The 27401-nt window shown below is 43.5% G+C and overlaps 1 protein-coding gene across 1 annotated transcript; it reads left to right on the top strand.

Annotated features, from left to right (window-relative positions):
* Positions 1-279: 279 nt before the first annotated feature.
* Positions 280-26913, top strand: LOC138665565 (glutamate dehydrogenase, mitochondrial). Its single transcript, XM_069753163.1, has 13 exons — positions 280-748; positions 5434-5514; positions 9803-9858; positions 9942-10005; positions 13751-13845; positions 15328-15507; positions 15630-15767; positions 16933-17070; positions 17156-17236; positions 19844-19967; positions 20046-20137; positions 25421-25483; positions 25872-26913. Exons 1-13 carry the CDS (start codon positions 361-363, stop codon positions 25989-25991), a joined length of 1620 nt encoding a protein of 539 aa, XP_069609264.1. The 5' UTR covers positions 280-360; the 3' UTR covers positions 25992-26913.
* The last annotated feature ends 488 nt before the right edge of the window (positions 26914-27401 follow it).

The following is a 27401-nucleotide window of genomic DNA, read 5'->3' on the forward strand; positions in this document are numbered from 1 at the left end:
CCAGTGCAGGGCTTGTGGCGGGTGTAACACTAGGCTCGGTATGAGCATGTAGTTAGTGCTGCAGCCCCGGCCATTACTGACACGTCCCTCCCTCTGGTGTCTGCACTCCGACTCCTCACGTCCCTCTTTCCTGAGTTTCCTCATTTCTGTATAGCCACAGCGCAGGCCATGAACCCGCCGCTCGTGGCCGCGCTTTTCCCGCGTCTCCTGCCGTGAACGCGCACCTCAGCAGAGGACGTCCTCTCCCGCCCCCCGGAGCCGCGCTCGGGGCGTTCCTTATATAGGCGGCTGCTCGGCGGTGCTGTCCCACCCCAGCTCCTGTCCTGTGTCCCGGCGCCGGTCACCCACCACTCCGCAGCCATGTATCGCTATCTGGGGGAGCTCGTGTCCCGGGGCGGCGGTGCTCTGGCCTCCGCTGCAGACACTGCTCTGCCGGCCGCTGCCGCCCCGCTCCTCCGCCGGTACAGTCAGGCCGTAGATCAGGAGGACGACCCCAACTTCTTCAAGATGGTGGAGGGGTTCTTTGACCGGGGCGCTGGCATTGTGGAGGACAAGCTGGTGGAGGACCTAAGGACCCGGGAGACCGAGGAGCAGAAGAGGAAGCGGGTGAAGGGCATCCTGCGGATCATCAAGCCCTGCAACCACGTCCTGAGCGTCAGCTTCCCCATCAAGAGGGACAACGGCGACTGGGAGGTGGTGGAGGGCTACCGGGCCCAGCACAGCCAGCACCGCACACCCTGCAAGGGAGGTGAGTCCCCGGCGGCGCAGCTGCTGCACCACCTCCTGCGGGTGCCGGACCTCAGCTGCTGAGCCGTCACGAGGCAGTCTATGGGAGCTATAGGCTGCTAAGTTTGAGCCTTTGTGTAACTTCCCACCCCACCCCCATAGTAACATGGCCATTCATGGACGGCTGCACTGTGTATAGACTTGCCCTGGAATGGCTGGCCAGTGCCCGGGCATCAGATCTGCTGCTGTCAGGGGCACAGTCTGTCGTCTTATATAGGGGACAGACGTCACTCTAAACGCCCCGCTAAGAATGTGAAGGGTGATTGAAGGTTTGTCAGCTGGTGGGACATGTCCCTTACAGTCCTCTGCCAGGGATTTTACTGGGGCACCAAAACTTGTCTGCTGGAAAAAGAAGTTTTACCCTGTATAAGTTTTGGGTTTAGTTCCCGTATAGATGTCTGGGGCTCAGTCCGCGGCTGTACCTCCCCCATGGAGCTTGTACGCGCTCCGCTCATCTGTAGGCTTCATCCTACTCTCCACAAACAGAACTGGGCTCACAATCTGTACTGTGATGTGGAGTATGTTGGCGCTATGGAAGTGTCAGAATGGGTGTCTCACGTGGGCAGGTAGACGTGTAGGGTTTGCAGCAGCTGAGCGGTGGTAAGTCATACAGTAAGGTGGGCACAGGGTGATGGCCCTTTGGCCAGATCAGGAGGATGTCAGGTGTTACAGAAGTGCTCAGCAGCACAGGTGATTACACAATGGGCCCAGCCATGACTTTTCGCCACTAAACTTGTATGACCAGAAAGATGGCGACGATGTAATGTAGGTCTGCACAGGACCCTGGGGAACTGGAGGTTTTGGTGAACTGCAGAGCCGAAAGACCTGTTGGGCCAGTTAGAAGAATTGTAGAAACCCTATCAGATGAGCAAATTGCCCATCATAAAGCCAGGCCTGCTAGATGTGAGGCAGGGGGGCTGAAGGAAGAATGAGGGATTGAGTCACCACTGCCAAGAGGATTTTCTCATCTTATTGCTTTTTCATTGCATCTAGAACATCAGCAGGATGGGTGTTGGCTGGAGACTTGTCGGTTCCCAGCAAAGCACTGATGGCATGGGGCATGAGTGCCATCACTATAGTCTGTAACTCTAGGAACACTGAGGCTATGTGCCCACGTTGCAGACTTCTGTGCGGATTTTTTTGCTCAGTTTTTGAAAAATCCGCAGGTAAAATGCACTGCGTTTTACCTGCTGATTTCCAGCTTTTTTGTGCGGATTTCACCGAAGTTTTAACACCCGCGGATTCCTATTGAGCAGGTGTAAGACGCTGCGGAATCAGCACAACGAATTGACATGCTGCAGAAAATAAACTGCAGTGTTTCCACATGGTATTTTCTGCAGCATGTGCACTGCAGATTTGGTTTTCCATAGGTTTACATGGTACTGTAAATTGGATGGAAAACTGCTGCGAATCCGCAGGTAAATCTGCAACGTGTGCTGAGAACACTGCCAAGGGATGCTTCTAATGAAGACTGATGCAGTGCCGGTTGGCATGGGACAGACTGGAGGGAGTGTGACTGCACTGCAATTATACACATTATGGTGAAGTGTTTAACCTAAAGGGGTTCTTTACAACCTAGACAATCCCATTCTTAAGTATTTCTCCCTGTAAAATAATTAAAAAAAAATCTATCCTCCAACAGCAGCACTGTTCCAGCAATGCCGGGGCTCGAATGACCGTGTTAGCTGTGGTGGGTCCTGCAGCCATTCTGTGGCTGCTGCACTTTCATTTCTTCTGATTTTCCCAGGCAAGAGAGCAGAAGCCCAACACTGGCCACAGAATGGCTGTAGGATCCATGTGGCAGAATTGTGGCACAAACCCTGGCAGACCTGGCGCCAATATTGCAAGAACAGCATTGGAATAGAAGGAGTAGGGTGTGCATTTTTTATGTTTCCAAGGGGATGACTTTAGATTTTGCTCAATTTGGGGGGTGGGTTGACAACAGATTACTAAATATTTCACTTGTGTTGGGAGGTTATCACTATAGTGCATTAGCTCACTGTCTTATAACACTGGCAGAATCCAGTTCCAGAATATTTGTGCAGGCTCCTATGAGCATGGGAAGATGGCATGACCATGCATAGGATAGCCACAGGTATCTGTTAGTGTAATAAGCCTGCAGCTATTTTAATGTTCCATACTGATTACCTCTTCAAACAAAGGAGTGTGAAATGTTTGTTGGCATCTAGGACTTGTCTGTTCCCAGAGAACCCCTTTTAAATGATGGTTTAATCAAATAGGAGGAAAGCAGTGAACACCCAGACCTCAGCATCAAAAAATTGCTTTGAAAACTAACAATAATATGGTTGTAGTAAAAGGGAGAGCACCGATGGGGACCGTATTGAGGCCTGTGAAGTGCTGCAGAATGTGATGACTCTGTATAAGCAACCACAATAGAGTATGACCCAAGGTGAGGTTGGCCAATTTAATGAAACCAAACTGATAAGCTGTTGGTCATTGTGGGAGGATGATGTTTCCACTCCGCTGTTAGCCACACATATGATAAATCAAAGCTAGTCACAATGGCTGTCTGGTCTGTGAAATTTTAGCCTAGTGGGATCTGTAGGGATCAACTTGTACCTGCTGTACTGCGGCTACTCTGCCTAAGATGCCCTGAGCACACTAATTATCTGAAATAAGATGAATTTGACTCACAAGAGAGGCAGGTCATTTTTTACTATCTGTACTTGGTTTAATATGCAGTGAGACTTACTCCCTGTATAGTGTACCTGTGCTGCCATCCTGTATAAAAGTGGAGTACTGCTGCCCTCTTCTTCCACTGCAAGGTAACCCCAGTCTGTCCAGGATCTGTCTTGATTCTGGTGCTCGGAGACTTCCTTCTATAGCTACTGACTCTTTTCTCCCGCTTCTCAGCATGACCTTTGTTGGGCCTGCAGGCCATTAAACGGGTCAGACTTCTCCATGTGTAGGCTGCCAAACTGGCCTTAGCAAGACTAAAGGCCATACAGAGCTCCTCTGAAAAATTAATCTGCAACTATCCTCTTCAGAGGTTGGGAACTAGAACTTGTCACCTATCTGAAGTATTAATCCGAAGTCTGTATCGACACTAACTGGCATTGCTAATAGGACTTTGCACTGATGAGGACCAAATGCCCTTAAACCTGTCTTCAAATAGTCTCTTGTTTCCCTTTTCTTTTAAGGGAACCTGTCGCTCCCAAAATCGAAGGTGAGCTAAGCCCACCATCATCAGGGGCTTATCTACAAGATGAGAAAGAGGTTAGATTATACTCACGCGGGCGGTCCGGGCCTCCCATCTTCATACGATGACATCCTCTTCTTCACGCTGCGGCTCTGGAAAAGGTGTACTTTGCCCCGTTGAGGGCAGAGCAAAGTACTGCAGTGCGCAGGTGCCGGGAAAGGTCAGACCCTGCACACTGCAGTACTTTGCTCTGCCTCAACAGGGCAGACAAAGTACGCCTGCGCCGGAGCCGCAGTGTGAAAGCAAAAAGAGGACGTAATCCTATGAAGATGGGAGGCACCGGACCACGACACCCATTTGATCGGACTGCCCACCCAGGTGAGTATAATCAAATCTTTTTCTCATCTTTCAGGATACATTACAGAATGCTGTAGACAAGCCCCTGATGACGGTGGGCTTAGCTCACGTTAGATTTTGGGGGTGTCAGGTTCCCTTTAAGCCATTTGGAAAGGCTCTTGAAAGGGTTGATATTGATTTCTAGGATTGACTTCCAATAGATGGCACTAGAGTTTCTCTCCTCCTCTCTGAAGAGGCTATTTGCAGGCAGTTTGACACTGGGTAGTAGGATAGTAGGGTGACCTAGTGGCCAGCACTATAGAGAAACCTAATAAGTTTAGACAAGATGTATAGAAGTTGTTTTTTGCAGTCCTACCTTCTTAGGCCGGGTTCGCATTGCATTAACAGCAGCCCGTTCAACACATACGTTAACGGGCTGCTGTTAACGCAAGTGCCGATAAGTGATATCGCTAGCGCAGATAGAACTAGCAGATGCTCTATCTGCGCTAGCAGTGACGGACCCGGAAGTGCTGCAGCCTGCGTCCCAGGGTCCGTCACTCAATGACTGCACATTGCTAGCGCACGCCCATTTTGGCGTTATTCCGCGGTGTAACGCAGTCCAACGGTCTGCTAAAATGCAATGTGAACCTAGCCTTATAGTTGGGTGTAATTCACAATGCAGTGCAGTAATGACGAGTTAGCATAAAGTTGGGATATTTGCTCTGATGACACTGCTACCTTTCTACTTGCCAAATACTGCAGTATGGCTGTTTTTACACCAAGAATATAGTGGATGTCTGTTTCTAGTATAAGGGAGTGGCAAGACTTAGTTAGGTTTATGTTGAGTGGAAAATGTTAGTGGTTGGATATAATTGGCAGTGATTCAGAGACTTTCCTCTTTCTTTTCCTGTGAGATGTTTGCAGCTTGTGTAATGGTTACTCTTGGTAACGTTGTGCGCTTCAATTTTCTTTTGGAACAGTAGTGGTCATATGGTCGGAGCTGCAGCCTGAACGCTCCAGGTTGATTTATTACACTTATGTGGAGCGTTAAAGCTGGTTTCCCTTATAATTTTTTAATTTTATTTTTTTAGCAAATGAAACTGCTAACCATTCTTGCATGGTATCACTTTTTTTTTTTTTTTCTCTTGCAGGTATTCGTTACAGCACAGATGTGAGTGTGGATGAAGTGAAGGCCCTGGCTTCTTTAATGACATACAAATGTGCCGTTGTAGGTAAGCTGGCCTTTTAATAAGATAATGGCTTAAAGGGGTGGTCTTAATCTAAGCTGTTCTTCTTATCCTTCCCTAACTTCACTAACTAGTGGTCATCTTTCCCCCCCCCGCCCCCTACATTTTTGATGACTCTTCTTTTGAGAATCCCAGTGCATCAATGCCACAACCATGAAGAGTCAACCACCTTAAGTTCAGGGGCTGGACTAGTCCCTGCGCAATGTTTTATGTAAACAAACAGTTCGCTCTCTTGCTGATTCAAATCAGGAATAATGAGGTGGCAAGAGTGCACTCAGTGTGCGTTGTAAGGTCATGTTCACATGTAGGGTCGGGTCCCTGCGGGTTCTCCCGCAGCAGATTTGATAAATCTGCAGGGCAAAACCACTGCGGTTATCCCTGCAGATTTATCACGTTTTGTCCTGCGGTTTCCGCTGCGGGATTTACTCCTACTATTGATGCTGCATATGCAGCAATATGCAGCATCAATAGTAATGTTAAAAATAAAAAAAATGGTTATACTCGCCCTCTGAAGTCCCGATCTCCTCTGTGCTGCAGGCGGCGGTCTGGTTCCAAAGATTCTGTGCGAGAAGGACCTTCGTGACGTCACGGTCATGTGACCGCGACTTCACTGCGGGCCCGGCTCGCATTGTAACCTGAGACCGGACGGCCGCATGCAGCGCTGAGGTGAGTATATCATTATTTTAATTCTTTTTTTTCTTTTTTTTTAACCACAAATATGGTTCCCGGGGCCTGGAGGAGAGTCTCCTCTTCTCCACCCCGGGTACCACCCGCACATTATCTGCTTACTTCCCGCATGGTGGGCACAGCCCCATGCGGGAAGTAAGCGGATCAATGCATTTCTATGTGTGCAGAATCGCTGCGATTCTGCACAAAGAAGTGACATGCTGCGGGTTGTAAACCACTGCGTTTCTGCGTGTTTTTCCCCGCAGCATGGGCACAGCGATTTGCGGTTTCCCATTGGTTTACTGTAAACGCAATGGAAACTGCAGCATCAAAATCACCGCGGTTCCGTGGTATAAACTGCAACGTGTGCACATAGCCTAAGACAAATACCCGGCTTGCCAGAACTAGCACTACCCCTGAAAGTGGCTTCATGACGCAGCCCCTGCCCCATGATGACACTTCATTTGAGTGTCTCAGCATGAACTGGGATTTCTATAAGTTTTGCTCCAAAAAGATGAGTTGGGGCTTATTTTCAGGGGACGTCTTATTTATATCCCATGAACAACCATTCATTCTCGAACAAAAAACAAACATTATACAAATATAATGTCACCATGTGTGATAGAGATATGCTGGCCCTGCATACCAGCCTTTTTTTTTTTTTTTTTTTTTTTTTCCCCCTCAGTCCCTCTAGAATTATAGTTTCTTGACATCATGTCCTTAAGCAGTCTTAACATCGAATATAAATGCTGGGGGACCTGGGCAATTGTCCATTTTAACCCCATCCTGACTGTAATTGGGGCTTATTTTTAGATTGGGGTATATTTCAGGCATTCTCCAAAAATCCTGTGACATCATGCTAGGGTTTATTTTGGTGGAACTTGGTAGGAAAAAAGAGGATATTAAATGGTGTAGTTAAAGAATTTTTAATTAAAGTTTTTATAAAATGGCTTTAGGTTATGGGATTAAATAGGCATTGAAAATTGTTGTTTATGCACACCCCTTGATGACCGCCAATAATGCATCTTTTTTACTGACCTGAGATACGAGCCACTATAGCTGACAACTTGCTGCATCAGCCACGATCAGTATTGGTGCCGTCCATATCTGTTGAACTTCTTAAAGGGACACTGTCACCTGAATTTGGAGGGAACAATCTTCAGCCATGGAGGTGGGGTTTTGGGGTTTTTGATTCACCCTTTCCTTACCCGCTGGCTGCATGCTGGTTGCAATATTGGATTGAAGTTCATTCTATGTCCTCCGTAGTACACGCCTGTGCAATGCAATCTTCCCTTGCGCAGGCGTGTACTATGGAGGACAGAGAATGAACTTCAATCCAATATTGCAGCCAGCATGCAGCCAGCGGGTAAGGAAAGGGTGAATCAAAAACCCCACCTCCATGGCTGAAGATTGTTCCCTCCAAATTCAGGTGACAGTGTCCCTTTAAATGCTGCTGTCAATAGTGACTACATCATATAGATGGCTAAAGGTACCGTCACACTCAGCGACGCGGCAGCGATATAGACGAGCCGATCGCTGGAGCGTCGCTGTTTAGGTCGCTGTAGAGACGTCAAGCACAGCAACTCCAGAACGATTAAGGAGCGATCCAGTGACGTAACGGCGACTCACTTATCGTTCTCGCTGGTTGTTAGCTCCATGAAAAACGTTGCTGGCGTCGTTGCTTTTCATGTCAAACATGATGATACACGCCGACCTGACTACCAAATAAAGTTCTGGACTTCTAGCTCCGACCAGCGATGGCACAGCGGGATCCAGATCGCTGCTGCATGTCAAACACGAGATCGCTATCCAGGACGCTGCAACATCACAGATCGTTGTTGTTCTCGTTGCAAAGTTGCTGAGTGTGACGGTACCTTAACAGTGTGGGGGCTTCCTATTTAACTCCATCGGCACCCTGAGATCATGATTGTGTGATCCTGGTGTATGCCATGTCCAAATAGCAGCCTTGGAGTCTGCCAGTACCAGCTGTTCAGAAATTGGTGACATTTAGGTTTTTAAAAATAGTTTTTCATTTGTCATGTCACTTTGCATTAATTCCTGAAAAGCACCTGAAGGGTTAATAAACTACCTGACAGCAGTTTTCAGTATGTCAAGGGGTGCTATTTTTAAAATGTTATCACTTTTGGGAGTTTTCCAATATATAGAACCCCAAAAGTCACTTCAAACCTGGATAGGTCCCTAAAAAAAAAAAGGAACATTTCCCTCGGAAAAAATTACTGCTACACTTTTAAACCTCGGAAAATGGTAACAAAATAGATTAACATTTTACAAATGGTGCTGATGTAAAGCCGGCATGAGGGAAATGTTTTTTTTTTTTTGTTTTTTTCTATGATATTCCTGTCTGGATTAAAGGGGAAAACAAGTCATGGTTTGAAAAATGCTAACTTTTTTTTTACATTTGTCAAATTTCTGATGTTTTGTTTATATAAAAAATAAAACTACCTAAATTTACCATTATCTTAAATTATAATGTGCCACAAAACACAATCTCAATCACTGGGATCTGTTGAAGCTTTCCAGAGTTATCAACACATAAAGTGACACTGGTCAGATTTCAAAAATTTGACTTGTCTCTAAAGGGTTAACAGGTGGCTTTGTATGCGCTTGTTTACATATTAGTGTGTATTTAAGGCTACTTTCACACTAGCGTTAACTGCAATCCATCACAATGCGTCGTTTTGCAGAAAAACGCATCCTGCAAAAGTGCTTGCAGGATGCGTTTTTTCCCCATAGACTTGTATTGACGATGCATTGCGACAGATTGCCGCACGTCGCATCCGTCGTGCGACGGATGCGTCGTGCTTCTGCGGACCGTCGGGAGCAAAAAACGCTACATGTAACGTTTTTTTTCTCCTGACAGACCGCTTTTTCCGACCGCGCATGCGCGGCCAGAACTCCGCCCCACCTCCCCTGACCTTACAATGGGGCAGCGGATGCGCCAGAGACATGCATCCGCTGCCTCCGTTGTGCAGTGCGTTAAACGCTAGCGTCGGAATCTCTCCCCGACGCATTGCGACGGGGAGATTCTGACGCTAGTGTGAAGTAGCCTTAGTCTCCTTTTGTGTGTGACTAGTGTAATGTATGCCCATACCTGATCTGCAGATGCCATATGCTGTATTGTGGGCCTACTCATCAACCAGCAGATGTCCTTTCTCACCTGAATATATTGGATAGAAGGATTTGGCACATTGTATTGTGTACTGCTAAACAACCACTTGATTTTAATGTATATATTTTTCAAAGCGAGCTTAGTGTATGATACTAAATGGTATAAAATTTAAATAAAGCATTCAGTTCAAAGCTGCTCCAACAATGCCATTGTGATGAATCACGTTTGTCTTAGAGGTTACTTCTTAGCCATAGTTCACAAATGCTATTATCTGAAGCAAAGGCAGCTAGTTGCTGCAGGGGAATTGTGGTACTTCCCAATAATTGTACACCACACACTAATTCATGACCTGCATCTCCGTTAGTTATAGGGTCATCATACTGTGCTTCTTGTAGACTCCATAAAGTAGCTTTGATGCTTCAGATTTTGGTAACACTTGTATGTAATCTTTGTTTCTTTATAATGTAACTTTTTCAGATGTGCCTTTTGGAGGAGCCAAAGCTGGAGTGAAAATAAATACTAGAAATTACTCAGTAAGTGGATTATAGATGGGATGTATAGATATTTTATTTTTTATATATACATAAGTTTATTTATTTATCTTTTTATTAAACAGGATGCAGAACTTGAGAAAATTACGAGAAGATTTACTATAGAACTTGCCAAGAAAGGCTTCATTGGTAAGTTGGCACATGCATGGCAATGTACAGTAAATCTAAGGAGGTTGGACACTAAGGCTTACCGTAATCAATTCAGTTCCCCTTAAGAAAAAAAAAAAACCTGCGTTCCCCTCCTGTAGTAGCACTGTTCCAGAAATGTCCGCTCTGCTGTTCCTGGTGGGTGACATCACATTATTGTCTTGACCTCTGGCAGCTTTTACTATTTTATCAGAGTGGACTTCTGCTCTGATGGAAAATTGAGCTGCAGCCAGTCAGTGACTGGTGATTGGCAGCAGCGGTCACATGACCCACAAAGCAGAGTGGAACTGCTGTGGGACGTGAATATATAAATTGTGTAATAACTTCTGAGCCCCATATGAGATAAAAACAAGTGTTCAGCAGTTGATAACCCCTTTTTGCATTTGGAAACCAAAATATAAATTGAGACAGTTTAAACACATTTAAGTGTATCACTGTAGATCACAAGTGTACGGATCAAAAGACAACCACAAATGCCACCTGTAACCTGCAGCAAAATATTTACCAGTACAGATGTTTATGGTAGAATTCATCCTCATCTGTAAAACAGTTGAGACCCACACTGACCCCAACAAACTGCAGTGAAGTTGTTAAGGTACCGTCACATTTAGCGACGCTGCAGCGATCTAGACAACGATGCCGATCACTGCAGCGTCGCTGGAGAGTTGTCACACAGACAGCTCTCCAGCGACCAACGATCCTGAAGTCCCCGGGTAACCAGGGTAAACATCGGGTTGCTAAGCGCAGGGCCGCGCTTAGTAACCTGATGTTTACCCTGGTTACCATTGTAAATGTAAAAAAACAAACACTACATACTTACATTCCGGTGTCTGGTCACGTCCCTCGCCTTCAGCTTCCTGCACTGACTGAGCGCCGGCCGTAAAGCACAGCGGTGACGTCACCGCTGTGCTTTACGGCCGGCGCTTACGTGCAAAAGCAGCTGCTGGCATCGGAAAAGATGCTGCGGGGAAGCGCCAGGAAGGGAAGTGTAACTGTGTGGGTGTTTTTTGTTCTGTTTGTTTGTTTCGGATGAGGCCATGCATACCAGGATGGGTGTGGGAGCCAATTTTACCAGGACTAGATGGTGACCCGATTCTAACGCATCGGGTGTTATAGAATATGCATGCCCATGTAGTATATTGCCCAGCCCACGTAGTATATTGCCCAGCCAGGTTTGTCACAGGTGAAAAAATAAACATATACTCACCTTTCCGAGGGAGCCCTTGTAGTCCACGGCAGGTGCCGGTCCCAGGGTTGGTATTAGCGCATGACCTGTGATGACGTCGCGGTCACATGACCGGGACATCATGGCAGGTCCTTCTGCCACCGGAACCTGCATCGGAAGATGGCGGCCGGCGTGAGCTGCAACGGAGGGTGAGTATAGCATGTTTTTTTATTATTTTTTAACATTACATTTTTTACTATTGATGCCGCATAGGCAGTGTCAATAGTAAAAAGTTGGGGACACACAGGGTTAATAACGGCAGTAACGGAGTGCGTTACCCGCGGCATAACGCGGTCCGTTACGCCGGCATTAACCCTGTGTTAGCGGTGACCGGAGGGGAGTATTCGGGCGACAGGCACTGACTGCGGGGAGTAAGGAGCGGCCATTTTCTTCCGGACTGTGCCCGTCGCAGATTGGTCGCGGCAGCCATGACAGGCAGCTGGCGAGACCAATCAGCGAATGAATAACCGTGACAGGACAGACAGACGGAAGTGACCCTTAGACAATTATATAGTAGATGGATATGGTGCCATGCATACCAGGATAGGGATGAGGGGGCCATTCCTACCAGGATGTGGTTGAGGGCACCATATATTCCAGGATAGGGGATATTAAGTACAGAATTGACAACATTTTTTTTTTCTTTCTAATTTTTCTAATTTCCTCATCTAAAGCCTAGGTGTCTTATGGTTGGAAAAATGATATTTGCTAATATACCTCCTACATATTGGGGTAGGATCTTGGGAGATGGGAATACCCCTTAAGTTGTATCTTCTAATTCTCCTTGCTCATGTGAGAATACACTTAAAAAATCTCCTTAAGGCTACTTTCACACTAGTGTCGGCCCGTCGCAGTGCGTCGGGCTGACATACCGGTGCATCCTGTGACCACGCAGCACAACGGGGGCAGCGGATGCATTATTACAACGCATCCGCTGCCCCATTGTGAGTTGCGGGGAGGAGGGGGCGGAGTTCCAGCCGCACATGCGCGGTCGGAAATGGCAGACAAAACGCACAAAAAACGTTGCACGCAACGTTTTTTTGTTCCGACGGTCCGTCACAACACAACCGTCGCACGACGGTTGCGACGTGTGGCAATGCGTCGCTAATGTTGGTCTATGGGGAAAAAACGCATTCCTGCAGACAACTCTGCAGGATGCGTTTTTTTCTCCAAAACGACGCATTGTGACATGCGTCGTACGACACTAGTGTGAAAGTAGCCTAAGCCCCTTTTTAAGACCAGTCTTACATGTATGACTGCTTGCATACAGGGAAACTTAAGTGAGATCAGGAGCTGAGTCTGCTCTGTAAACTCCAGGTACCCACTCTTGGGGGACATGCATGCTGAGTTTTTGTATAAGAAACTAAGCAGGAACTCCCTACGTTTCTCAGGAGGATTTGGGGAGTTTTCACTTGAAAACCCAGCACCTTAACTACTGCAATTGAGAAGTATTGCTAAAGTGCTTTCTAGTGCCCCCCCAAAAAAATAAAAATTGTATTAACAAAAACAGCTAATCTTTCTAATATATTTTCATTTAATTTATTTGAAAGATTAGCTTTTTTTGTTAATAGGCATTTTAAAAAAATGCTAACACAAAATCTGATTTTTAATTAAATCAGTTTTAGTTTTTTTTTTTTTTTTTTTTTTTTTTTCCTCATGCTGAGCAACAAAATTGCCTGGGCCACTTTGAATTGGGAACTACCCCTTTCCCCCCGCTCCCCAACAAAAAAAAACCCAAAACAAAAACGTATATACCATGAAATATCGTACCAATAATCTGCAGCTTTCCCACAAGAAGTATGCCCTTATGCTTCTTCCTTGCTTTCACAGTATGTCAAGACTTTTTTGAAACAGATATATAGATATGAAATGAAATGAAATGATATGATATGATATGATATGATATGATATATTAGATGCTGGGCTCTGCATTTATTAGTTTTTTTTTTTTTTGTTTTTTTTTTTTTTTACAGCATAGACAGGAAACTTCATTGCGACTCAGTATTCTCTGTATTGCCAGTGCGGCTGGGTGGTCAGTCACTGCATGTATGTGATTCACATGCTTGCGGCCACATGCCGACTAGACACGCTTCGCCTCTCCCTATAGAAGTGTGATCGAAGCTGGATAAGTCTAGTTGGTGTGAGACCGCTGCTATACAAATCACAATGCTGGGAAATCCTGAATCGCAATTCAGAAGTCTACAGTTATATAGTGACTGAAGACTTCTCTTGCCTGGACAACCCCTTTAAACACTGGAAAGCATGACCAATTTCATTGAGCATGTCAGATGTTATGCTTTCCTATACCTACTGGCTGCCTACTGATTCATAAAGGTGAAGTTGGCGCTGATGGTAAGAAATTGGTTGCGCTTTGATAACGAAAGCATATGAGCAAGATGTGATACAAAGTGGTGAACCTTTTTTATTCTTGTCATTTTGCTAGAAGTGCTTTTACTTTTGGTGGCTGCTGTAAAATGTCGTTTTTTTTTTTTTACTTTGTAGGGCCTGGCATTGATGTTCCTGCTCCTGACATGAGTACTGGAGAGAGGGAGATGTCGTGGATTGCTGACACATATGCAAACACAATTGGGTACACGGTAAGTTATTCATTTTTACTTTTTTTTTTTTTTTTTTTATAACCTGAAAGATATTGTGGCGTTTTCTAGCATTTTATTGCAGTGATTCCAGTTCTTCTATATCAGAGTAGTGGAGTGGCACATATTACAGGTGACTATGAATAAGGTCGAAGTCTATTGTCTCAAAAAACACACTTGAAATCTAGTGCCACTAATTAGAAGTAGCAATCATAAGTCAATGTCATCCCTATAACTAACTTGCTACATGGGTAAGGATAAAGGCCAAACTGGAATCTGGAAGCAGTGTGACATGGCTCGCTATGGGGTCAATATTGACTTTTGGGATTGCTTCTTCTCATGGATGGCACTAGATTTGAAGTCTTCTTTGAAGAGGCACTTTGCATATTTCTCACAGGAGCATTGCATGGCCTAAAAGTCTCCTTACACTGGCATGTCAGACTCTACCCCTTAGACTTCATGGTGGAAAGAATGATGTGAGTTTTGCTGCTTGTTGCTTATACGGCCGCATCATAACCCATACTGCTATTACAGAGCTTTCAATTGTCCCTTATTGTGATGCAGTTGAACTTCCATCTTTCACTCATACATACTAATTAACCTATCTGCATCTTTTTGTCCTTCGACCAGAGCAACAATGCTGTACACTGATTAACCCAAAATGTAAAAATAACCAAAACATTGATCCTTTTTGACTGGACGGTATATTGACCACAATGGCCGTACCAGTATATCAAAGTAAAACTGATGTACTGCTGTGCAGGCTGACATTATAACTTGCTGATCTTTGCCCTTTCTCACGACTGAATTTTGCTTGGGTATCTCGAAGTGATCCTGTAGTTGTCATGTAACAACTTGCAGACCACCCATAGACTCTGGACAACAAGGCAGTCTGATTATTGCTCTGCAGTGACATTCTAACATGTCCGTCAAAGTAAGCTGCTGCACAAAGTGCCGGCTGTAGGAAATGCAAGACATCCACAGAGAAGGCAGAGATTTATTATTACCATATCTGATTTTTTGATTCCTGTAATACATGGCACTGGAAAGGCTAACAGCTGTTCCTTCTCCAGACCCACTGGCCCTGCAATCTTTGGGTGATGGGAGGGAGCAGGAATCTGGGATAAGGTCTACCATGCAGCAAATGGGTTGAAAGTCCCATGTAACTGTGACTAATCTAATGGCCCCAATTACAGGACATATCTGATTTAAAAAAAAAAATTGAAGTGCCTCAAAATATCTGCCCCCCGTAAGACTAGGTAAATATGTATCAAATGATTAAATAACAAGCAGGAAAAAATAAGGAGAAAATAAAAGCTGTTGCCTTAAAGTGAAAATTAGAAGTTAAGCCACACCTCACAAAAATCCCAAACTGTATTCGGTCTAGAATAGGGGAAAACTGCCTGCTCTGAAATGGTTAAACTTGATCTAATGGTGAAGACTAAATTTTCTTCAATTATTTTTTTTTTCTCTCCTCATTGTTAGGATATTAATGCACATGCTTGTGTAACTGGAAAACCCATCAGCCAAGGAGGCATTCATGGACGTATCTCGGCGACAGGACGTGGGGTCTTTCACGGGATAGAGAATTTTATAAATGAGGCATCATACATGAGTCTGTTGGGAATGACCCCAGGTTTTGGTGATAAGACTTTTGTTATACAGGTAAATACTTAAACTTGTAAGTTATTACTAGAAATAAAAATAATAAATGGCTTGTGGTGATCGTTAAGGTTTTTTTTTTTTCCATGAACAGCAATCTCACTGACATGCTTTGTTTTTCCCAGGGGTTTGGTAATGTAGGTCTACATTCAATGCGCTATCTTCATCGCTTTGGTGCCAAATGTGTTGGCATTGGTGAAATAGATGGAACGATCTGGAATCCAGATGGCATTGACCCCAAAGAGCTTGAAGACTACAAGCTGGTTAGTTGCCACTTGTTAGAGATTAATCGTTTTATATATGGCTGCACATATCAGCTAGTTGGTGAGGGTGCCAGTTGTGGCACAGTGACCAATCAATGTGTAGGTTCTAACTCTTAGGCTGTGTGCACACGTTGCGGATTTTTCGCGTTTTTTTCGCTATAAAAACAAATACATTATGCAGCCCATCATTTAGAATGCATTCTTCAATTTTTGTGCACATGATGTGTTTTTTTTCCGCCAAAAAAAATGCATCGCGGTAAATGCAGTGTGTTCATTAATTTTGCAGATTTCCCACTGTATCATTGCATTGGGAAATCTCTGGAAAAAAATACACAAACGTGTCAAAACCGCAAAAAAAAAGCATGCGGATTTCTTGTAGAAAATGTCTGGTTTTGCTCAGGAAATTTCTGCAAGAAATCCTGAACGTGTGCACATGGCCTTAGTCCCAAGCAACAACTCCCCATTTCTTTGTATCTACATGTAGCCCTGTGTGTATTTGTTTGCCCTAATAAGTGTGCGGTTACAGCAGAAGTGTAAGTCCGCAACGTTAACCTTTCTAATCTAGCAAACCTCCCGATATACAGTACATTGTGGCTGTAGGTTTGTGGCCTGCACTCTGTATATGGCAGCTGAATTCTGTACTTTCCAATCATGAGGCATTGCCTGCAGCAATGGTGAAGCACAAACACAATGCTAACCCATGGATGTCATGGTCAGTTGTGACCACATGATCTAGGCGGATATAACTGTAGGGCGCCATTAGCCCTAGCTTTCTGTAAAACTTTGCATGACTCCTCATTACCACAGGATGGCAGTGTAATCCAGGCTGTGGATTTGTTTTGTGCCATCCTTGTTAAATGGTGCTCCTACACTTAATCTTAAGAATTGAGATGTATCTCTCGACTTGACAACTGTTAGAATTCAGCGGAGCTGGCGATCAGTTGTAGTCAGGCCACTGAAGAACCTGGTTCTTTGTCACCAGGGTAGGTGCAGAGCTCTAGCTGTAGTCCTAGTTTAATATGAGGTGTAGTGTCCATGTGATGGGTGACCATGTAACGCCTGAGATCAGTGCTTGGGGCAGTAGATTTTCTTTATATTCATGCCGATTATTGCTTGTTAATAATTTTAAATATTTACAAATCAAATAATGTCATTATTCTACCAGCAACACGGGACAATTGTTGGGTTCCCCAAAGCCCAGCCGTATGATGGGAACATTCTGGAAGCGGACTGTGACATCCTCATCCCAGCAGCCAGTGAGAAGCAGCTGACCAAGTCTAATGCCCACAGAATTAAAGCAAAGGTGCAGTGATGCCAGTCCACTTCTGACACCAAATTCCCAGCGGCCCTCCTCTTTACTAAGATGTTGTTTTGCTTTAAATCGTTAGATTATTGCAGAGGGAGCCAATGGCCCTACAACTCCTGAAGCCGATAAAATCTTCCTTGAGAGAAATATTATGGTGATTCCAGTAAGTATGTGAGAAGAAACACTTCATGAATATCTCACAATTAGTTTTGCAATGTGTCTGACAGTACAGACCTTATGGCGTTTATTAAGATGAGAGCATTTATACCTTCATATGATTATGAAAGGCATGGTGTGCTCAGCTGCGGAACCAATCCTTTGGTAGTGGGAGGTATTTCCTGCGTTAGTTGGGAGCATGCATAGCCTAAAGATCCAAGCAGTAGGAGACTACTGCAAGGAGGCTGGCTTCAGTAAGTCCCTGGCTGTCATGTCTACCCATCCACACTATGTATCCAATATTAGGAGGGAAGAGCACCTTTAAGCGAACCTGTCATCAGGATTGTGCTTGTAAACTACAGACAGTGTCAGGTCGGTGCAGTTATACTGATTAAAATGATACCTTGGTTTATATTTGTCTTGTGGTTGTTTAACATCTTCACAAAATGCACCGTACATGTACTGTGCATCTAGTGTCTCCCCCTTTGATGTGGGCTCTGGCGGTGAGATCACCTTTCCTGGTACATGCCAGCGGTTTAGAACAGCTGACACATTCCTGGAACAGCTGTAGGTGTAATCGCGATCCACCTGTGGCTGTTAACCAGTCAAATGGCGCCGTCAAACTAACAGTGGCATTTTAACACATGCTTCCAGAAACCCCACCCATCAGTGACCCCCGTCATGAGATCGCAGGTCACTGATGGATCAGCAGAGGTCTCCTGCAGACTACTATGGTTGTCAAAGCCGGTGGTCGGCGCTCATGGCAAGCAATGCTACTGCATACAGGCGATTTGAACATACCATAAACCAATCTGTTTATGGCAGCTTCTAGTCTCCCATGGAGACTATTGAAGCAAGCCAAAAGAGATAGGTGTGTGTGTGTATATATGTATGTGTATATATATATATATATATATATATATATATATATATATATATATATATATATATATATATATATATATATATATATATATATATATATATATATATATATATATATATATATATATATATATATTTTTTTTACTATTTTTGAAAACTTAAAGTTCAAATCGCCCCCCCCTTTGCCCCATTCAAAATAAAACAATAAAAAAATTAAACTTACACACATTTGCATTCAGAATCTCCCATTCAATCTTAAAAAAAAAAAAAAAAAATTGCTAAACAATGTAACGAAAAAAAATAATTCAGAACGCCAGAATTGCCTTTTTTCTTCTTCTCTACAACATTGCGTTAAAATGCAATAATGGGCGGTCAAAAAAAAATAAATTTGAAAATGGGGCCTGCGCAGTAGCAGCGATCGTGTTGATAGCTGTGATCCAATAGCTGCTACTGCGCGGGCGCCATCTTCAAATTGTGTGTTTGTTTTTTTTTTTTTTTTTGTTTTTTGGGGGGGAGAGTTGTTTTTCCCCCTAGCTGGATAACATCAATAAAATGTATTATTGCCACACTAACCATGTGATTATGCTGCAGAGAAGGTGCCACAACTGGCATCTGCCTGCAGAAGTGTTTTTTGTCTTCAGTATGTTAGGCATTCATTCTAAAAACTAGGGGGCAGGTCACTGAGTGATCAATGACCTGTCAGCAGTCTGCATTATGAATATATAATCAGAGCACCACATACCCCAAACCCACCTCGGAGCACAAAAATCTCTAACACAACTGAAAATAAAGATTAAGAAACAGCCACAAGCTAGAGTTCATCAACCAAGGTATTTTATTCAGTATAACAGCGCCGACTTGACACTGTGTGGGTTACGCAGCACAATCCTGCTGACAGGCTTCCTTTAACAAACTCTGGATTTTTTTTTTCAACACTTGAATAATAAAGAACCTAAACATGTTTGGTGTCTATGAACTCGCAATGACCTGGGGAATCCTAATGGCAGGTCAGTTTTAGCATTTTTTGAACATGGTAAAAAAAAAAAATATCCAGAAGTTGTGGAATTGCAATATTTTTTATTTTTAGGCAATGTCACCACACTTGGAATTTTTTTTTTTGTTCCTGATTTTTGAGTACACAATAAGGTAAAACCAATGGTGTCGTTCAAAAGTACTGCGTGTGCAGTAACATCTGTCTCTTGGTACGTGCTACTGCAGAAGCGCTGCTGCCATTTTGCTGAAGTCCATTTTTTATTTTTTTTTGCTTTCAACAAAATGGTGCCCCGAACCTGACAGCTGGCCTCAATGTAGGGCCAGTGTCGGTCAGAATAGGGGACTCTGTATACTTTGTGACTGAACCTGTGCCGCCCCCGCCCTTATGACTGAATGCTGGCGGGGAGAATTAAGATCGTTTTCTCCCTGGTGTGCAGAGGCCACGTAGCATCATAATGCTGTACACCTGTAGATTAACCATGCATCTGCTGGTTTACAGCATTTTCTGGTGACAGGTTCCCTTTTAATGCAACAACTCCATGGATACTATAGGCACTGAGTGCCTGAAGTTTGCTCTCCTGTCACGGTTACATCACAGCACTATATGATTGTGCGATGGCCGTCCCGGCCAAAGCTGCCGTGTAACGCTAGCCTTAGCAGTTGAGCTGGTTTACGGATTTGAGCAATTTTCCCATAAACAATGGACATTGGAAAGCTTTCTATTCCCCTCTAACAGGACTTGTATCTGAACGCTGGAGGTGTTACCGTGTCTTACTTTGAGTGGCTGAAGAATCTTAATCATGTAAGCTATGGAAGGCTGACCTTCAAATATGAGCGGGATTCCAACTACCACTTGCTCAGTACGTATTTCTAATCCCTATTTAGTCTGACCACAAGAGGGTAACTTGCATTAACAATGTCTCCTGTTTAATTTTTAGTGTCTGTCCAGGAAAGCTTGGAGAGAAAGTTTGGGAAACATGGTGGATCCATTCCTGTGGTGCCTACTGCCGAGTTCCAGGCTAGAATATCTGTAAGAACCTTCTGCACATGTGGAAACGATTTGCACTGACATACTACAGAGATCATGAGAGAAACTCCGACGTGTGGTGTGCAATGAAATCAATTGTAGTACCAGAATCATTGATACTTTCATGTCCAAAAATGACAAGTATTCAGAGTGATTATTAGCTAACCTGAATATTTGCAGGCAGCCAGGTTTACAGATTGCAAATATACCGTATATACTCGAGTATAAGCCGAGATTTTCAGCCCAAATTTTTGGGCTGAAAGTGCCCCTCTCGGCTTATACTCGAGTCAAGGTGGGTGGCAGGGTCGGCGGGTGAGGGCGCTGAGGCATACTTGCCTAGTCCTGGCGATCCTCGCGCTGTCACTGCTGTCCCACGGTCTTCTGTGCTGCAGCGTCTTCCCCCTCTTCAGCGGTCACGTGGGACCGCTCATTAGAGAAATGAATAGGCGGCGGCTCCACCTCCCATAGGGGTGGAGCCACCTATTCATTTCTCTAATCAGCGGTAACGGTGACCGCTGATTAGAGGAAGAAGCTGCGGCACCGAAGACCAGGCAGAGGGAGCGTCAGGATCGCTGGGACCAGGTAAGTATGTAATATTCACCTGTCCGTGTTCCAGCCGCCGGGCGTCGCTCCATCTTCCCGGCCGGCGCCTCCATCTTCCCGGCGTCTCTGCGCTCTGACTGTTCAGGTCAGAGGGCGCGATGACGCATATAGTGTGCGCAGCGCCCTCTGCCTGATCAGTCAGAGCAGAGACGCCGGGAAGATGGAGGCGCTGGGAGCTGCAAGCAAGAGAGGTGAGTATGTGTTTTTTTGTTTTTTTTTGTTTTTTTGTTTTTTTTATTGCAGCAGCGGCACAGATTTATGTGGAGCATCTATGGGGCACAATGAACGGTGCAGAGCACTGTATATGGGGCACAGCTATGGGGCACAATGAACGGTGCAGAGCACTGTATATGGGGCACAGCTATGGGGCACCATGAACGGTGCAGAGCACTTTATATGGGGCACAATGAACGGTGCAGAGCACTGTATATGGGGCACAGCTATGGGGCACCATGAACGGTGCAGAGCACTTTATATGGGGCACAATGAACGGTGCAGAGCACTGTATATGGGGCACAGCTATGGGGCACAATGAACGGTGCAGAGCACTGTATATGGGGCACAGCTATGGGGCACAATGAACGGTGCAGAGCACTATACGGGGCACAGCTATGGGGCACAATGAACGGTGCAGAGCACTGTATATGGGGCACAGCTATGGGGCACAATGAACGGTGCAGAGCACTGTATATGGGGCACAGCTATGGGGCACAATGAACGGTGCAGAGCACTATACGGGGCACAGCTATGGGGCACCATGAACGGTGCAGAGCACTATACGGGGCACAGCTATGGGGCACAATGAACGGTGCAGAGCACTATATGGCACAGCTATGGGGAAATAATGATCTATTAAATTCACCGGTAAATGCTGCATTTCCACCCTAGGCTTATACTCGAGTCAATAAGTTTCCCAGTTTTTTGTGGCAAAATTAGGGGGGTCGGCTTATACTCGGGCCGGCTTATACTCATATACGGTAATCCTTCCGATTATCCAATGAAGGCATCACTGCTAGAACACTTGTCATTTTGGGGCATAAATTATTTACATGGATATATCGAACAAGTGAAATTTCATTCAAATTCATTTTACTAGGTTACATTTTACAGCTGGAAATAGAAGTTTTATTTTCAGCATAGGTCAGTTTAACTTGTCGTTACTGTGCAGAAATGCCACAATATTTTAAAGGGAATCTGTCACCCTGAACACAGTCCAATCTGCAGGGGGTGTAAAGTACATTGATTATATAGGTGTTCATATAACTTGTGTTTACCTTTTTCTGTTTATATGATTTTAGGACCAATCAGTGATTGACAGCTATACACTCTTATATGCAAAGAAAGCTGTTACTGATCAGAATTCTCACTAGACCAAAAATCCCAGAAAGAGGTCTAAATAATGAAGTCACAGGTTATCCTGAGTCTTTTCTCACAATAACTGTTTATAAATCTACTTGGCTTCCCCTGCATATGAGACTGCATTTTCATGGTCACAGGTTCCCTTTAAACTGCTTCTTTTGAGGCTGAGTGACAGTTTAGTTTCAAACCAGAGAGTGCAGCAGCCCTAAGATATGTACAAACATGAACTAGAGATGCATATGTCATACGTTCATACAGCCAGATCGGAACTCGTATATTGCACTGGTATAGAAACACCCTGAAACTGTGCATGTGGCACCATCTTGCTGGAGAAGAACGAAAAAATTCCTCCTCCCAAGATGGTGCCACTGGCGCAGTAGCAGCTATCTGATCATCTATATACACCGATACCTGTTACTGTGCACTCGTGGCGGGCGCCAATTTAATTTTTAATTTTTTTTTCCCCGTATCTGAATAACATCAACCACATTTATTGAGACATTAAACATGCGATAATGCTGCAGTGCAGGTGCCACAGCTACCAGTCTGCGGAAGTTTTTTTTTTTTTTTTTTTTTTCTTTCCTGAAGTATGTACAGATATTCTTTATGCAAACTGAGGGGGTTAGTGGCAGGTCACTGAGGGTTCAATGACCTGTCAACAGTCTGCATAATAAATGAATGCCTAAGCAGAGCGCCTCCCTGGCCTCTGGGCACAAGCATCTCGTTAGCGCAAAACTCAAAGTAAAGATTAAAAAAAAACAACCACAAGACAGTTTTCACCTACCAAGGTATCATTTTAATCAGTATAACGGCGCCAACCTGACACTGTCTGTAGGTTACTGTGCGCAATCCTGCTGACAAGTTTCCTTTAAAGGGCTGACTTTTAAGATTTCTACTTCCAATAGGTGGCACTAGAGTTCTTATTCCCTTCGTCTCTGAAGAGGCAAATTGCAAACATGAAATTTGGGACATTAATAGTGCATTACTACTGTATAAAATCCACTTATATAATGTACCTAGCACTCGAATTGCTGGGATCCTAACCTATCAAATCCAGTTGCAAGTTTGGGCACCCATAGGCAAAATTACTGTTATGAACAGTTAAACAAGTTGATAATGAAAGGCTCTTGGCTGCAGATCATTTTCATTCTTGTTTGAGGGATTTTCATCTATTCCTTAAAAAATTCTTCCAGTTCTGTGGGATTCCTGGGCTGTCTTGCATGCACTGCTCTTTTGAGGTCTAGCCAAAGATTTTCAATGATATTCAGATCAGGAGACTGATGCCCATTGTAAAACCTTCGTCTTGCACCTCTGGAGGCATTCTATTGTGGATTTTGATGTGTTTAGGAACATTATCCATTTGTAGAAGCCATTTTCTTTTCAATGTCTGTATTTTTACAGATGTTTGCATCAAGAATTTGAAGTTTCACTGAATCCATTTCTACCCATGAAATGTTCCCAGTGCCATTTGCTACAACACAATCCCAAAGCGAGTTTGATCCACCCCCATTCTTACTGGTTGGCGAGATGTTCTTTTCCTGAAATCCTGTGCCCTTTCACCACCTATACCTTTTGATCATTGTGGCCCAAGAGTTCTATTTTTAACCTCATCAGTCCAGAGGACTTATAATGCATCAGGCTTGTTTAGGTGTTCTTTTGCATAGTCTTCCTGTGTCTACACCATAAATTTCAGTATCAGAAGTGTTCTTCTGATGACTCTTCCATGAAGGCCATATTTGTTCAGTTGTGTCTGAACAGTAGAACAGTGTACCACAACTCCAGAGTCTGCTAAATGTTTCTGAACATATTTTAGCAGGGGCTTTGATTTCCCTCTAGCAATCCTACAAGCAGCTCTCACTGAAATTTTGCTTGATCTTACAGACCTTATCTTGACCTCCATGCTTCCTGTTAGGTGCCATTTCTTAATTGCATTTCAAATGGAGGAAAGGGCAATTTGAAAAACACTCTTCTATCTTCTTATAGCCTTCTGACTTTGTGGGCTTCCACCATTTTTATTTTCAGAGTGCTAGGCAGCTGCGTAGAAGAACTCGTGGCTGCAGTTTTTTGGCACGAAGTTAGAGGGAGGCTGGCTTTTTATAAAGCTGGGAAATTTTGCATCACCTGGCCTTTCCGAATGATGAAAGGAATGGCCCAATTAGTGCTGGAATTACTGTCTCCGCCTTCAGACAAATCATTGCAGCCTGGACTTCACATTCGAGTTGTCCGAAGGCTGAGACAGTGATGCTGGTGTAATATGTCCCAACACCGTGAGCCCTGGGGAATGGCACATCACAGGAGAGGAGTATAGGCTTTATTTTGTTGGGGCCCATTTTGATCAATAAGGGGTTGTCCTAGCAGTGGACAAAACCTTTAAGCAAGTTTGAAGATGAAATGATCTCTAAAAGTCCTAAAGTTAAGATGACACTTTTTTTTTTTTTTTTTTTTTTATCTGGATAAAGCATAGGGGTGTGAGATATTGTCCAAGTAGTGTACAACTTCTTTAACTGTTCACAATAACAGTAATTTTGACCAGGGGTGCTCAAACTTTTACACATCACAGTATGTCTCTCCTGTATCAAGCGCCTATATATTTGAAGGGTGAGAAGGATTTTTCTGTAATTTTTATAATTGTTAGTTTTAATTTTCTTTATAGTTATGTGTTCTTTATTTTACCAAGCCAGTTTTTCCCCACCTGATAATTTTGCAGTGCTCTACATGAGATTTTATGAAGTGTCGCCCACCTGCCACTGAGAAAATCCACACTAAAAAATACCATCGCTATGGATTTACTAGCCAAAGGGTATCAATTTTTGGTGTGGATTCATCCTGTGCATACTCTGCTCACTTTGCACCTAGTGAACTGTAATGATACTGAAACAAATTTTTTTTAACAACTTTAGCTGTTGGCACTTGTAATTTAATTGAAAAAAAAAATCATAGAAAAATTTTAAAAATTTCACAATATCCTTAGTAATAGTGTCAAACCAGATTTATTTATTTTTTTTTAATTTAATTCTTACCTCATACATTAATGACCTAACTCCGGATGTGACGGATGTATAGGAGATTATGGGTATGGGTCTACAAATGGGATGTGCAGTGATCTCTGGAATGGGGCAATTTGTCATGGTCAGCATTCCAGTGCGTTGCTCATCTACTGGTTTATGGCATATCTGGCTATGCCAGGTGTATAAGGTGCTACTCTCCAGGTGCAAAGCTCTGGTGCTAGTATTTCTTGGAGAGTAATGGTACTTTCTATTCTGTACAAACTTGGACATATACCATGATTCATCCTTAAATTTAACATGCTGTTTTTCTGTACAGGGTGCTTCTGAAAAAGATATTGTTCACTCTGGCCTGGCTTATACCATGGAACGGTCTGCAAGAGTAAGTTGAAAAATGATGTAGTAAAGCTTATATTCCCCAAGTAAAGATATATATTGTACTAAAACGCACAGAGGTGAGATGAGTGCGATCTTGTGGCCTAAAGCCATTGTGTCACACAATGAAGGCTGTCGCACCATGTGACCACTCGTGACCGTGGGACTGTGCTGTGTACACTGCTGTGTATTGTAGTCAATGGATATTAAATGCAAACCAGTGCAGCTACTTCTTGCTTGGGGCAGCACAATCACAATCTGGGAATAGACTGCATGTGAAAATCTTTACTGGCACAATATACTGTGGGCACCAGGGGGCACTATAAATGTAGTAAGTCGACTGACTGTAGCATTGTTGCTGGATTTAACTGTTGCACTTTCCTTTTTTCTTTCAGCAAATCATGCGCACTGCGATGAAGTACAACCTTGGCTTGGACCTGAGAACTGCTGCCTATGTAAATGCCATTGAGAAAGTATTCAAGGTGTACAATGAGGCTGGCCTGACCTTCACATAAACTAGGCGACCACCTGGATTCTCATCACCCCCTCCATATCAGAAAGATATCATACACAAGTTTACATATAACCACAAGACTTCATTTGTTTTCCACCTCGCTCATCATAGAGGATCCTACATCTAAATGCTTCCATCCATGTATTTTTATTTTATACATGTATTTTCTTAAACTTTTACACCAGTGGTGTAGACCTGATAAATGACACTTGCAAAGATGTTGTAGACCCTTGATAGTATTGCCATGGTCATTGGCTATAGGGTTAGATTGGTTTCTTACATTTTTGGACCCGCTGAGATACATCACCACTTTGACAGTCATTTCAAAATTGGGTTCATTCAGTTTAATGTTAATTTTACCAGGCCATTGTGTATATGTGACAAAGTAAAGTCTTTACCAAGTGGGGGACTGCATGTGTGGATCTTTTGGTTTTTGCAAAGCCCTTAAATCAGTGCATTTGTTAGGATAAAAATGGGAAAGGCCCTAGGTAGAGTGTTTCAGGGGAGTCTTTCAATGACGTATTTGCACATTAATCTCTGCTGGCCTCCTTTAACCTATGCTGCTGACATCTTTTTTTCATTCTGTTCCATGTGTTTTACTATGGGGATTACTTCCTGTAAATGGGCACTTAGACTAAGTCCAACATACTACAGTTTTTTGTTTTTTTATAACCTTGTCATTTACTGTGTGCTTTAAGGTGATTGTTTCTGGATTAACATTTTTTTTTTTCTTTTATATTGACATTTCAATGTTTTTAGTCTATTTTGCACTGAGCAATCTTGTTTTGCATAAGTAGCAGTTAACAGCGATTTGTCTTAATCTTCCATCCATGTCTGGAACAATTTGCCTAAGTATATTGTACTTTTTTTTTTTTTTTTTCTTAAGCCTTACATTAACAAAGTTTTTTTTTTTTTTTTTTTTTTTTTTAAATCAAAACTGCCACTGTAGTTCCAAAGAGATTTGTCAGAGTATAGAAATTTGTAACTGCATGACAAATGATCAAATACTATATTAAAATTCCTCCTTTACAAAAATAAATGTTGGTGATATATATATATATATATTTTTTTTTTTTAAATTACTCTTTTATGAATGAAGGAAACTCAAGCCAAAAAAGTAGGCAATGATTGCTGGAAAATGTGCTATATGTGATCTGGAAATCACTTTTGAGGGCTCGCTCACATTACTGTTTGCTCATGTGAAAGAATCTCCAATTATACTAATGACACTCGGCTCAGAGCGTGATCTGAGTCGACTTAATGTGATGCGATTCTCTCATGTGTGATAATTGGATCAGAAATGCGGAGAAGACAGAGAACTTAATTTTCCCTTCCCCCATGACGGCACACCTGAGAGAGGGGATCCGCCCAGCCAGGACAGGAAACCCTACTGAAAATAAAAGGGCGGTAC

Source organism: Ranitomeya imitator, chromosome 2, assembly GCF_032444005.1.
Source record: "Ranitomeya imitator isolate aRanImi1 chromosome 2, aRanImi1.pri, whole genome shotgun sequence".
Classification (NCBI taxonomy): Eukaryota; Metazoa; Chordata; class Amphibia; order Anura; family Dendrobatidae; genus Ranitomeya; species Ranitomeya imitator.